The sequence below is a fragment of the Lepidothrix coronata genome, unplaced genomic scaffold, assembly GCF_001604755.1.
Source record: "Lepidothrix coronata isolate B3197 unplaced genomic scaffold, Lepidothrix_coronata-1.0 Scaffold179, whole genome shotgun sequence".
NCBI lineage: Eukaryota > Metazoa > Chordata > Aves > Passeriformes > Pipridae > Lepidothrix > Lepidothrix coronata.
In genome coordinates, this window is record NW_016690359.1 from 1,922,572 (window position 1) to 1,936,805 (window position 14,234).

Here is a 14,234-nt window from a genome sequence, read left to right on the forward strand (position 1 = left end):
CCCCTGTGGCCAGGCTGTTCAAAAGGAGAACCCCAACTCCACAGGTACCAATGTAGATAAGTTTTAAGCTGTCATTCTGAAGAAACTTGTGGTAGCTCTCTTTGTGCAGCTTCCAGTCTTGTTGAGATTAAAGTTTTCTTTGGGAAAAAAAAAAAAGTGTTGGATTTTTTTTTTCTGGCTGTCATTTCTTTTACACCAGTAATTCCACACACAAGTTACAAGCCCTCAGCTCAGATACAATTCCAGTGCTTCCTTGCTGCCAAGTCAGGGTATCACAGCACAGCCCTGCGTGCCAGACACAAAGGAAGAATTTTAACCAGGGTGACAGCTGAGGGGCAGTAAATTAACTTTGAAAGGAGCTTGCCCAGCAGGCAGCAGGAGTGGTGGCACAGCCCTGGGCTGCAGACATGTGCTCCAGTGTCTTGGTGCATCCTCCTCCAGGGATACTGGGGACAGGTCTGGCTGTTCTCTGATCCAGGCTGAAGCACCTTCCCCACCACCAGCACAAGCCCCAGGCAGTGGCTCTCACCAGCCAGGGAAGTGCAAGTGATTTTCCTGCTCTGCTCAGGTGAGACCCCACCTGCAGAGCTGCCTCCAGCTCTGGGTCCCAGCATCTAAAGGACATGGAGCTGCTGGAGAGACTCCAGAGGAGGCCACAAAGATGCTCCAAGGGCTGGAGCCCCTCTGCTCTGGAGACAGGCTGGCGGAGCTGAGGGTGTTCACCTGGAGGAAAGAAGGCTCCAGGGAAACCTTAGAGCCCCTTCCAGAGCCTAAAGGGGCTCCAAGAGAGCTGGAGAGGGACTTTGGACAAGGGATGGAGGGACAGGACAAGGGGGAACGGCTTCCCACTGCCGGAGGGCAGGGTTAGATGGGATATTGGGAAGGAAATCTTCCATTTGAGGGTGGGGAGGCCCTGGCACAGGTTGCCCAGAGAAGCTGTGGCTGTCCCATCCCTGGAAGTGTTCAAGGCCAGGCTGGATGGGGCTTGGAGCAACCTGGGATAGTGGAAAGTGTCCCTGGCCATGGCAGGGGGTTGGAACTGAATGATCTTAGAGGTCCCTTCCAACCCAAACTATTCCATGAAGACAGAAAGGTCTCACCTGCTTCCACACCAATCATTTGAGGTGGTTGGAAGTTGAGCAGAAGCAACCAGGGGCCAGGAGACAAGACACTGGAGAAATCATTTATTGGCACGGTTGTTCCAACCACAACAGCACAGCTCTGGCTCACTGGTGTTTGAGTAAGCAGAGGTAAAGGGCTATTTTACAGTGCATGGGAGAGCCTGCTTCACATGTTTCAGCCTGCAGCCTCAGCTCAGTAATATACTTTGTGCTTTAATTAAAAAAAAAAAAAAAGCTCTTTTGCTATATTAGTGTTGGCAAATCATGATTCCTCCTACACAACTATTACACAACCTCCCCCCAGTAAAAAAAATAAGGGTTTTTTTCTTCCTTAACACCTGTGGCTCAAGAAAAAAACCGCTTCAATTGTGTGCAAGTCAGTGAGATACCTCCAAGCATCTGCAGCAGACTTGGGAGCCATCCCTCAGGTCAGCATTCAGCACCTCTGGCGCCAAAGCACCCCAATTTTGGGTGCTGCACCCTTGCCCAGGGTTCACACACCAAGCTGCCCAGCCATGGATATAAAGTGGTTTGCTCTTTCCAGTGTCCTCCTGGATGCTGGCAGGATATTTGATCAAAGGCTCACGGAGCTCCAGCCAGGCCCTTCCCCGGGATCAAGGACCCCAGACTACAGCAGATAGAAACCAAATGAACAGTTGAAGTGGTTTAAAAAGCCAAATGGATGGAGCAGAGCAAGCAATGCACAAAGGACTTGGTGCAGGCAGCTCTGGCCAGAGCCAGCCCCACATCAAGTTCATCAGTATTTTGTCACTAATAGGTCTAAATTTAGCCAGTTCAAGGCACACACTAACATTCCCTGCTTGTTTTGGGTACTAACAGTCAGACCAACCCAGCCAGGGGTGCACAAATCCCTCCTGGCCATGGCTTCCCAGCAGGATCCGTCTCTGCTGCCCCAGCAAGTCCCTAATCCCAGCACAAAGCTACTGCTTCCTGCCCTCCCAGTAACAAACTGGGCTGGAAGGGGTCCAGGCTAACCAAACACCAAGAGGCCAGCGAGCTCCCCAGCAGTCCTTTGAGCAGGGAATGCCCCATGGCTGCAACCCACCAGGAGCAGAAGGTTGGCAGAGAGCAGCTCCACCTCCAGCTCTGATGTACAAAAAAAAAAAAAAAGAAAAACCACCAAAAAACCTGAAAAACAACCAAAAAAAAAAAAAAGGAAAAAAAGAAAAGATAAAAAGCTTTAATAAAGTAATCTCAACTATAGTCTCTTAGAAGAGGGGGGTCTCTGCACCCAACCCACTATCAGTTAAAAGCATCAGGGACTCGGGATTATTTGTGGTTTGATCCAAAGTTACATCCTCTTCCAGTACTGCTCCGTCCTGGGGATGCCGGCCACGACCTCGGACTCGATGCCGCAGTGGTCCTCCCCTCGGAGGATTTTGAAGAAGCCTGGAAGCACACCAAGAGCAACACTCAACCTCAACCTCCTCACCGTGCCCAGGAGAACAGGGAGGGGGTTCCCCGCGGGGCCTCACCGTTGTCCCCCCAGTCGGTGTTCCAGGAGTTGGCCACCAGCCAGTACGGGGTGTCGTTCTCCACCCCCCAGCCCAGGATCCGGATGGCGTGGCCTCCAACCTGCTCCCCGGACACGTGCTGGTACACCCCTGCAAGGCAACACACCAACATGTCCATGGGCACCGTGTCTCCACGGCACAGAGCAACGAGAGGTTGTGGGACACCTGATTTGGCGACCCAGAGGGCAGCTGAGAAGAGGTTTTTGGTTAAATGTGAACCTGAAACTCAAGGGTCTGGAGGAAGGAATTTTACATGGGGAGACAGTGCCAAGACAAGAGGGAATGGTGTTAAACTACAAGAGAGATTTAGATTGGATGTTAGGAGGAATTCTTGGTGTGAGGGTGGTGAGGCCCTGGCATAGGTTGCCCAGAGAAGCTGTGGCTGCCCCATTCCTGGAAGTGTTCAAGGACAAATTGGATGGAGCTTGGAGCAACCTGGGCTAGTGGAAGGTGTCCCTGCCCATGGCAGAGGGTTGGAACGAGATGATCCTTAAGGTCCCTTCCAACCCAAACCATTCCATGACTCTATGACTGACGCTCAGCACCAGCTCAGCACACAGGACATCCAGAGACACTCAGCAAGGGGCCAAAAAGCAGTTCAGAACAAGGAATTGGGGTCCTTCTGCCAGGATTTTACCTAAAATCCAAGCTGTTGTTCTCAGCTGGAATTTGGGGGAGTCCCCATCAAGGTTCCCTCCCTGAACCACTCCCAAGCACTGATTCCCTTTGCTATAAACCAATGGATACAGCAGATGGCATCAGCCCATGGTCCTGCCACACCAGATACTCAAGGGTGAGCTTGAGATCTCCTTTCAGATTTGAGCAGAGGGACAAGGGCCACAAAGAAAGGACCCTCTGGATGAAGCAGGGAACAGGGCTCCCCCCAGCCTCAGTGCTGACACTCACCAGACTTGTACATCAGGAAATCCTCATAAACAATAAAGGCTCCTTCCACTGGGCCGTTCTTGTAGATCTCAGCCATGATTTCCTTCTCACTGCGAGGGACTCCATAGGAGGTGATGCCTAGGGAGGAAAAAATTCCCATCATTAGGACAGAACAGTCAGGCCACACAGGGATTGGATGGCTCGGCTGAGACTGCTCAGTGTGACCCTTCAAGAGGCCTCTTCCACTTAAACTCAGGTTAAATTCAAACCCAGCTGCTCTGGAGACACTGACACAGTCAGGCAGGCAAAGTGGGCTCCAGATATCCCTCTTCTACAGGGAATTATTTCATCTGAGTCATATTCTGTACCCAAAGACCTATTCCAGACAGCTTCAGAGGGAATGGACATTTTCTTCTTGTACATCCTCAAAAAACAATCCAAATTACTCAAGGCTGAGACAAATCTTTAAGAAACAGTTGGATTATCCTAAATGTACAGGGCTGGCTCTACCAAGGAGTCAGAAGGAGGTGGCTTTGACACCACACAGGGCTCAGCACCACACTCTTCAACCCAGCCACATGCATCATGAAGACTCAAACCATTTTCTTTCCCCAGTCTCAGCTGATGGGGAATACAAATACAAACTGTGCATCTGCCAGGCTGCTGTTTGCTCCAGGACCATCAGACTGGGGTCTCCAGGGACAAGGCACAGAAAATAACCACAGTAAACCAGCTTGGGAACAGGTCCAACCCTGCCAACCCCACCAAGCTGCCACAAGGAGCAGCTCTGGAGCTGTGCTGTCACCTCCCTTACCATAGTGCTTGTCCTCCTTGTAGGAGGGTGAGTACCCAGGTTCACAGTGCCGGCTGCATCTTGGGGTTCCCCCTCCTTCTCCAGTGCAGGGGGGCCGGGAGCCGTTCACGTGGTGCTCGCAGGGTGGGATGGAGTAGGGACGGCAGCCTGTCGAGGACAGAGGTGACATGAACTGGCAGTCCCCAGATTTTCTAGCAGCCATGCTGGAGAAGGCACCAGATGCCCCAAGAAAGGGTCTTTCTGACCCAGGAACCCTACAGATCAGTGGGGTGCAAGAGTAGGTCTCTCCCCTGGCAGTTGGGCAATCTCTCCGTCAGCAAAGGAGAGTTTCCCTCTGGATCTGCTTCCCACCACCTGCCTCTTGACAAGGAGATGGAAAAGTCGGAAACACGATGGGAACGTGGCCATGCTAGGAGGAGGCTGAGGATTCCACTCTGGAAGTGACTTTTGGAAGGGGAAACATGCCAGGAAGATCTCCTGACCTCATCCAAAATGTACCAAACTAGTCCAAAACCAGCTACAACAAAAAATTCACAGCCCGATTCATTCCTGCAATGGAAGCAGGAGCCTTGTGGGATTGTTAAGGGCTACTGGCTCCCTTCCTGGATGGGTCTCCTTTCTCTAGGTGCTGCTCAGGGACTCTTGTCCCAAAGGAGCCACCAGAAATGGGGACAGGAGCCGGGACAGCAGAGGTGTTTGAGCCCAGACATGAAGGAGGGAGCAGCCACAGGGATGCAGAGCAGGACAGAAGCATCCCGAAGGACATGAACCTTAACCAGGCAGAGATGGTCCTCTTTGTTTTCCCAAGGGTATCTGCCAGGACTTACCCACATGGGAATCGTAGAGGCCCCCAGACACGAGGCCCCTCTCTGTCCAGTACCTCCACGCGCCGGAGGGGTAACCACCATTGCACCTGGAGGAAGAGGCAGCAGTTCCAGCCCAGCCTGCCCATTTCGGGGGAGGCAGGGGAATGCAGGGAGCTTGGGTGGCTGAAGGAAAGTTTTGGGCATATTGAACCTTCTTTTACTCTGTTCCTGCCTTCCCCAGGACTCGCCTTGAGACACCAAAGCCTTCAGGTAAGGAGCCAAGAGCCTCCAAATCCCAAAGTGCCTCCTTACCAGGTCCCTTATCAGCTTCTGCTGCCAGGAGCAACAGGACTTGGAGACCAAACTCCCTACCCTGCGCTCAACAACTGGAAAAGCCACAGGCAAAAGGCTTGTGTCTGAAAACCAAGGATCTGGGACTAGGAAAAGATCCTTCCCTTGGCTTTGGCAACTGCCAGCTCTGCATGGGAGAGCACTGCTGTGTGCTTGTCCTCCCTCCACCAGCCATCATCATCCACTATCCTGGGGGCAGGATGTGTTCCAGAGGACTTCCTGTCCATGAAATCACCTTTTTGTTCCCATCTAACTCCAGCACTCACAGCAGAAACCTCTGGTGGAGCTTCCTGCTCATTAGGGAGACCAGGAAGACAGAGGTGAAGCAATGAGCATCTCCAGGTTGTGTCCCTGCTCCTCCCACCCCCCTTCCAAGTGCACAAGGAACAGGAGCAGCTCACCCCATGCCACACTCGAAGCCACAGCATGACAGCAAGTCCTCGGCTGACACCTCCACACTGACCTTGGCGTTGGTGTGGACACAGATTCGGTCTGAAATCGCTTCTACGGCGCCAAAAGCCTGTGGGCAGCCCCAAAACACCATTAGAGCTGGTCATGGGAGAGAAACCAGGAGACCTCCTGGCAGTGAGTGCAGCAGGTAGGGCCTGGCTGGGAGAAGACACTGAGGAGCTCAGACACTGCAGGATCCCCCCTGTTGCCTCATGTAGGGCAGCAAAGATGCTCTGAGGGCTGGAGCCCCTCTGCTCTGAAGACAGGTTGGGAGAGCTGGGGGTGTTAAATCTGGAGAAGAGAAGGCTCCAGGGAGACCTTATACTCCCTTCCAGTGCCTAAAGAGGCTCCAAGAGAGCTGGAGAGGGACTTTGGACAGGGACAAGGGGGAATGGCTTCTTCATAATGCCAGAGGGCAGGGTTAGATGGGATATTGGGAAGGAATTCTTGGTTGTGAGGGTGGGGAGGCCCTGGCACAGGTTGCCCAGAGAAGCTGTGGCTGCCTCATCCCTGGAAGCATTCAAGGCCAGGCGAGAAACCTCGTCAAGTGGAAGGTGTCCCTGCTCATGGTAGAGGGGTTGGAACTGGATGAGCTTCAAGGTCCCTTCCCACCCAAACCACTCTGTGATTCTGTGATTTACACAGTTCAGTAGCAAACCCAACAGCATGGTTTTTGTCCAGCAAAGTCTGTATTAACAGGACCTTAAGCTGCCCATGTTCTTACCCAGCAGGAGCCACAGGAGCCCTGGTCTCTTATCTCACTGATGGTGGGACAGTTGGGCCACTGTGTCCGTGAGTCGAAGTTATCAGGCAGCTCCATGTCTGCAGCAAAGTCCACCCTGCGAGTGAAAAGAGGGAAGTCCCGTCACAGGAGCACCAGTGTAACAGGACTGGTTGCTCTGGACTCTTTAACCTCCTCTGAAGGTGACCTGGAGGATGAGGGCTCTTGTTGTTTGCTGACTGAAGGAGCATAAGTGCTTCTGACGTCCTCAGACCAGGTCAGCAGCTCCTCTAGCGTGTTAATTTTCAAGGATAACAAATTACACAGTTGGTCAAGTATCTGGCAGGACATAGGACAGATATTCCCCTCACACATGCTCCACGCTTACTTCCATGCCTGATGTCCACCAGGCCGCACCCATGGGAACGCTGCTCACAGTCTGCCAAAAGAGTCCCCTCACCCACTCCAGACACATCTGGAGGATCCAGACAAGCTTTTACAGGAGCTTCTCCTTCTTCTGCCAGCACTCACCTCTCAGGGAGCTTGGCCCCACCCAGGAAGGTGCCACAGAGCTTCTTCACATAGCTCATGTCAGCATTGGGGAAGTTGTGCCCTGCCTGGGAAGAGACACACAGAAATGGGACACAACTCTTCACAGCCACCAAGCACATTGCTGGGACCAGCCTGGTACTCCAGAGCTCCCTGAATCCCAACCAGAGACTGACACTTGCTGTAAAGCCCAGGGGTCAAGAGCCAACTAGCCACAGACACAGAACACAGCCCCTTCCAGGATCAGCCCATCATGACCAGTAAGGTCCATCTCAAGGGTCTGGCCACAGCAAACTGGCCAAGGAGGGTTTAGGCAGGTCACCAACAGAGCTGGACACCTGCTGCTTGTTTCCAGTCTCCTCCAGAGTTTCCTCCTCTTACATTGCTCCTATTCCACAAACTCATCAGTGCTCTGCTCCAAAGAGGAGAAGCTCCAGTTACTGTCACTCCAGGAACCCCTGAGAGCATCACTTCACTGGAAAAATCAACTGGAATCAAGGCTGGTTTGATGTCACCACTGTGGTGAGACTCCCAAAGCCCAGCCACTGAATCCCACAGAGACAATATATTACCAATGTATATCCCCCGAAAACCCCTCAAAAATCAACCCAGCACTCACCTTCCAGGTAGTGTTGAGCTTGTTTATGTGGTTGACCAAGTCACTGGAGAGGGGAGGAAAGTAAGGAATGCTGCGAGCATTGGCGAAGGCCACCAGGACACACAGGACGGACACGGATGGCCACATCTTAGCCACAGTATGGGACAATCCACCTGCAGCCAGATTGGAGCATCATTGCAAACTTCCCAAGGTAGGCTCAGACCAGAAGCAACACCAAAGGACCATCACAGCAACACGTGGGAGGATAAAACATGTGGCTGCACCAGGCCCCTTTGTATCCTGAATTACCCCAAGAGTCAGGAGAGACACAGGAGCAGAGAAATAACCCCCCTCCTGCAGCTCAGGAGAAATCAGACAAGGCAACCCTGTTTGTTGACCACTGCGGGATTAGCAGCAGCAGGAAAATACTTTTTGAAGCAGATCCAAGGGATTTGGAGGGTATTAAAACCTGTGTTTACTTCTACAAAAATGGAGAATAAGGACTAGGAGAAGGAGTAAATGACATCCCACCTCCATGGCAAACCCCAGGCAGGGCTGCAGCCCCAGGGACTTGCTGACTCCTGGCCCTACTGTAGTACTCTTCCTGAAAAGATATCACTCCAAATTTGGACTTTTTGGACTTCACAGCCTCATTTTGGCCAGCCCATTGCCCTGGGGACCCTGATTGGAGTCACAGCCCCCAGGTGTGACCCCCTGCCCACCCAGAGGGGGTCCCACATGCACTGAAGCTGCCTGTGGCTGCTGCCCCCCTGCTCCCACTCCCACTGGGGCTTTTCAGCAGGGAGGTGCAGGGCACCAGGAAAGTCCCAATTTGGGGAACAGAGACGCAGGGGAAATCCAAGAGCAAGAAAGAATGGACAACAGCCTCCCATGAAGGACCACAAGCACCACCCAGCCAAAGATGCTGCAAGGCTCGGTGGTTTCTCTGCTCTCCTGCCTCCTTTAATATAACTCACATCCAATTGCCCAACTCCAGTTTAACCCCCAACACCAGCAGCTTGTTCCACGTCCCCACGCCTGACTCAGACACATCACCAGGCCACAAGCTCCTCTATCTCTACAAACACACCAGGGCACCCTCCTCCTCCTCCAAACCCTCCCAGCTCCCTCCCGCCAACTCCCACACCCACCCCGGCGAGCTCCGAGCCCGGTGAGCAACCCAAGACCTCGTATGCTCCACAGCAGAGACACTCAGGCTTTAATTCCTGCTCATCCCAGCGAGCTGAAAGTGTAATCACCTTTGCAAGCCTGCGCTTAAACCGGACACGAAGCTCCTGCCAGCAGCTCTCCAGCCCCACCGAGGCAGAGCTGGATGAGCAGGGGATGGGGATGGGAGATCACACACATCTCCATGCCGGCTGCTTCCACCCACTCGCAGCCAAGTTTAGCCTTTCCAGAGAAGAAAACCCAGCAGGAGTGTCCTACTTTCTGCCAGCAGCAAGCCCAGGAGGCTGCAGCTCACTGTATAAAGGGGCTTTTTTTCCTTTCCCCCTCCTACTTCCACCGTTTATTTATTTTTTTACCCCCTTCTTTGTGCTTTCAGCAGGATGCTCAGCACAAAAAACGGTTTAGTTTCAGCAGCACAGGGGTGCTCCTACCCCCAAATCTCACCTCTTTGAAGTGGTTTAATGCATATTTGCAGGGGTTTTGTGCATATTTGCTTGCTTAGAGGTTTCTGCAGGCAAGGGACTTGCTGGCATTCCCGGTGTCCCCTCCGTGCTCTCCTGCTTACGCAGCAGGAAGGAGGTTACACCCAGAGAAATAAATACACATTTCTAAGGCTACTGTGGTTTTTGCCTTGTGCCCCTTCAACACGGCCACAATAAGCCTGCAGGTGACCAGCCAGAGCTGAAGCACCTTTTCAATGAAAAATATTAAAAAAAAATAAAAAAATACACACAACATACAAAAAAAAAATCCAACCCCAAAAAACCTCTGTACTTCCTGCAGTCAGCTTTGTTTATTAAATAGCACAGGAAGGAGGTATTTTCGAGGCCAGAAGCCACATGAGAGACACTTTTCTTTTCAGCAGGATGCTTGCAAATTTGCTGACAGGCTGAAACTCACCCTGCGAGGAACCGACAGGCTGCTCACACCCAGCTTTTGAGGGACAGACACGGGAGATCTCACGTCCTCAGGTCACCAGACCACACTCCAGGCAACCCGAAACCAAACTGAAAATAGATCCCTGCAGTTTCCTCTCCCGAAACCAAACTGAAAACAGATGCCTGCAGTTTCCCTTCGCTGCTTCAGCTCTGCTGCTTTGCATGTGCCCCACGACATGGCCCAGGGCCAGCAAAACCGGCAAACCAAAGAGCTGGGAGCCAGCCCCTTGCTTCAGCAAACAAACCTCCTGGCAAGTCTCCCCTGGGCATGGAGCCTCCCTGTGGGGCATGAGAGAGCTGGGCTTGTTCGACCTGGAAGAGAGAACACTGGGGAGACATGAGAGCCCCTTCCAGTGCCTAAAGAGGCTCCAGGGACTTTGGGCAAGGGCCTGGAGGGACAGGGCAAGGGGAATGGCTTCAAACTGACAGAGGGAAGGGTTAGATGGGATATTAGGGAGAAGTGGTTCCCAGTGAGGGCAGTGAGGCCCTGGCACAGGTTGCCCAGAGAAGCTGTGGTTGCCCCGTCCCTGGAAACGCTTAAGGCCAGGCTGGATGGGGCTCTGAGCAACTTGATTTATAGTTAAAGATGCCGCTGCTCATTGCAGGGGGGTTGGACTAAATGACCTTTAAGTCTCTCTTCCAACCCACACCTTTCTATTATTCTAGGAGATGTGCCATGGCCATGAAGTTTCAAGGGGGAGCTGATAGTCCCAGCTGGCTGGCATGGAACATCCCAGCATCTGGCTGGAAAAGGAAAGGGAAATCCTCGATCTCGCGGGATTTCTTCCTCTCTAACCCCCCCCCCTCCTCACCAGCTTCAGCCAGCGCCCTGTGCACAGCAGATCTATAAATAGGGCACACAGGCACGGGACTGACAGGATGGATTCCGGATTCCCACTGACAGTGGGTCACGCGCAGCCGGAGCCACAACAACCCCGGAGACGCCGCAGCAAGAAAAGGCTGCTGGTTTCCACCATCACCCCCCTTTCCCAGCTGATTCGAGCTGCAAGAGCTTCCTGTGGCAGCGTTTATCAGGCACGTGCTTCCCCCACCACCTCTATCTGCTCTGCACACAACCTCCTCCACTAAAACCCCACAGCTGTTCCAAATACCATCAGAGGAGCAGCACCAAACTCAGAATTGCGAAACAGCTGCTGCACCCCACAGATATCTGCTCCTCTTCACGCACAGTGAACAGGTCAGAGGAGTTGCTCCAGCAAACCCAGGAGATCCCTTCCCTTTGCAACCCTCCCTCGGCTCCGGAGGTGCCTTGCAGCTTCAGAGCCCCGCAGCTTCGGGATAACCCTGGCTAAGGCTGTTTTAACAGGTCACATCCCACCACAGCTCATTAGCTTGAAAACAAAAACAAGGCTGTTGGATTTCTTAGGACACGGCAGCTTCACCCTAGAAAGCTCTCCAGGTGGGAGGAGGATGTTTGGGGCTTACAAAGAGCCATCCAAGCTGCTTCACCTCCTCTTGGGTTGCAGCCCTGGGAGCAGAGAACCCCCTTGCTCTGGGATCCAAAACTGCTAATGCAGTTTATTGAAGAACGAGTAAGAAATAACTACCCAGCAGCACACCTGTCCCTGGGCAGGACGCTCACAATTTCACAATTCAGCCAGCTGGCTGCTTAAAAAGAGGAAATATGGGCCCCCGAGTGCAGCTCTCAAGCCCCCCACTCCCAGCCAGTGAGGAGGAAGCGCTGAGGCTGAAGGCTCTCCGATCGGAGCTGCTCAGAGCAGCTGCAGCCTGAGAGGGAGGAGAGTATCTAAAGGGAGATGGCTGTGCTGGTGCTGCAGAATCCACCCACATCCTTCTGTGCTGTCGCAGAGGAGGAGGGAAGGAGGAGACACCACCCAGGTGCTTTCTCCATCCCTCTCAACCAGATCTAGGAGCCGGGGGCAGTTCCCTGCCGACTTTCCCAGGGACAGAGCTCCTGCTATTTAAACCCTGTTATTCCAGACATCAGTAGGATCCCACAGCCTCCCCCCCCTCTCTAAGCAGCCAAGGGAGGTGCCCGGTGCCCACAACAGCAAATTCCTTTGCTGCTGCAGAGTCCCATCACGAAGGTCTTCACCAAATCACCCCAAAAATCAAAACCTACAAGTCCCATTTAACTTTTATTTAGAAAACAACAACCCAACCCCAAAACCGGCTGTTCCAAGCCCAGCTCACATGACTCAGCTGAGGCAGGTCAGACCACGAGATAAGTCACAGCCCTGAGGCATCTCAGCTCCTCCACTGTCTGGGCCAAACCCCTCCAGGAACAGACAGAGCCACTCACACACCCTTCTCCAAGGGTCTGAGGAAGATAAAAGCTGCCCCACCCTCAATTCTAAAACACCCCCCACCCCTGCAGGGCCAGGGGTGCCCCTCCCAATCGAGGGGGGTGCTCAGAAACGCCCAAGTCATGTGTCCTCCTCAGCACCAGCCCTTTGCCCAGGCCAGGCTTTGTCCTTTGTCCTGTTTGCCAGGGTTAGTCTGTGACTCCAAGCCACAACAAAGCAAACCCATTCAGGTTACGATCCAGCTCAGCTTGCTGTGCCACCAGGTGAACTTGGCATCACCAAACCCGTGGCCTGGTGACTTCATTACAGCTCTCACTGCACTGTCAGAGCTTGAATTCTTTTTTCTTCAAGAAAAAAACAACATGAGGCACTCTTTCCCACACTTACTCCTTTCTAGCAAAGCCAGATCACAAGCACAGGTTAGATAACAAAATCCAGGAAAGGTCTGGCTTGGAAGGGACCCTAAAGATCATCTAATTCCTACTGGACCAGGCTGTTCAGCATCTGGCAAAATAAATCCATCTTGACACAAGCTGCAGTGCTCACCTCTACAGCTTCCATGCACAGAAAGCACAAGATTCCTCACAAATAGAGCTGCAATGATTTTTTTTTCTATTCTTACAGTCCAATCCCCAAACCAGAGCCTTGCACAAGACCTCAGACACCCCGTGCTACGGAAATCCCTTCCCTTCATCCGCAACCAGGAGGGAAATGCCCGAAGGACGCGATCTTTGCTGTATCACGCCTGCAGAGCATCCCTGGGATCGGGATACAGGGATGAGAGATTTCTTCCAGGCCAGGGCGACGCATGGCAGCTTCTCCAGCGCCATTCCCAAGCCACGGTCCTGGTCCAGACCCAGGCCGGGCTGCGATCACGGGATGTTCCCAGGGTGCCAAACCGACCGCAGCGTCAGCTGACGAGCAGGGCTGGGGTGTTTTTCCTGCCTTTATTATAAACACAACGCTTCCTCTCCCTTCCCGTGACCCTTTCTGAAGGTTTGCTGATTTTTGACGGTTCAAGGCATTTTTCCTGCAAGAAGCCGCACCCTCGAGCCGCAGCGCAAACCCCTTCCCGCATCCCTCAACCGCAATCCCCCTCCCGCGCCAGCCACGGACAAAAATCCCCAAAAAACGCCGCTGGAAAAAGCGGGAGACGCTGCCGCTGGATGTTCCGCAGCCCCCACGGAGCCGTGGAAAGGGGGTGCCCCATGCCCACCGCCCCACGCGTGTCCCCCGACCCGCAGCATCCCCCGCCCTTACCAGTCCCGTAGCCGCGCCCGCACCCGCGCCCCGCTGCGCCCCTTATGCGCGTCCCCGGCCCGGCCCCCAGGACTCACCGCCCCACACGGCCCCCGAGCCTCGCTAGCGGCGACCGGGGCAGCTCCCGGAGGCTGAGTCACCTCGCCCGGCCCGCCCCCGCCGTGACAGCATCCTGCCGCCTGCCCGCCTCCTGCCCGCCCCTGCTGCCTGCCTGCTTCCCCGATCCTGCCGGCTTCCCCGATCCTGCCGGGTTTCCTCCGCCTGCCAGCCTCCATACCACCGAGTTTTCCTACCTCCAGCCTGCCTGCATCCCTCCTCAATCCCACCTGCATCCCGTCTCCATAGTGCCTGCATCCCTCCTCCTGCCTGCCTGTGACCTCATTCAATCCTACCTGCATCCCACCCTCTGCCATCCTGTCTGAATCCTTCCTCCTGCCTGCTTCCCTGATCCTGTCTGCTTCCCTCCACCTGCCAGCCTCCTCAATCCCACCTGCATCCCGTCTCCATAGTGCCTGCATCCCTCCTCCTGCCTGCCTGTGACCTCATTCAATCCTACCTGCATCCCACCCTCTGCCATCCTGTCTGAATCCTTCCTCCTGCCTGCTTCCCTGATCCTGTCTGCTTCCCTCCACCTGCCAGCCTCCTCAATCCCACCTGCATCCCATTTCAATCGTGCCTGCATCCCTCCTCCTGCCTGCCTGTGACCTCATTCAATCCTACCTGCATCCCA

The 14,234-nt window shown here is 53.8% G+C and overlaps 1 protein-coding gene across 3 annotated transcripts; it reads right to left on the reverse strand.

The window, feature by feature from the left end:
- Window positions 1-1,169: 1,169 nt before the first annotated feature.
- On the reverse strand, window positions 1,170-13,672 carry CTSB (cathepsin B). Of its 3 annotated transcripts, none has more exons than XM_017830475.1 (10): window positions 13,582-13,672; window positions 7,852-8,003; window positions 7,215-7,300; window positions 6,687-6,801; window positions 5,914-6,032; window positions 5,183-5,268; window positions 4,356-4,502; window positions 3,563-3,679; window positions 2,618-2,746; window positions 1,170-2,531 (listed from the first exon to the last, which is right to left on the reverse strand). In XM_017830475.1, the coding sequence occupies exons 2-10, from the start codon at window positions 7,975-7,977 to the stop codon at window positions 2,434-2,436; spliced, it is 1,023 nt and encodes a 340-aa protein (XP_017685964.1). In that variant the 5' UTR covers window positions 7,978-8,003; window positions 13,582-13,672; the 3' UTR covers window positions 1,170-2,433. The 3 variants fall into 3 exon arrangements, with proteins under 3 accessions (XP_017685964.1, XP_017685966.1, XP_017685965.1); XM_017830477.1 differs by lacking the exon at window positions 13,582-13,672 and adding an exon at window positions 13,505-13,526; XM_017830476.1 differs by lacking the exon at window positions 13,582-13,672 and adding an exon at window positions 9,919-10,044.
- Between the last annotated feature and the right edge of the window lie 562 nt (window positions 13,673-14,234).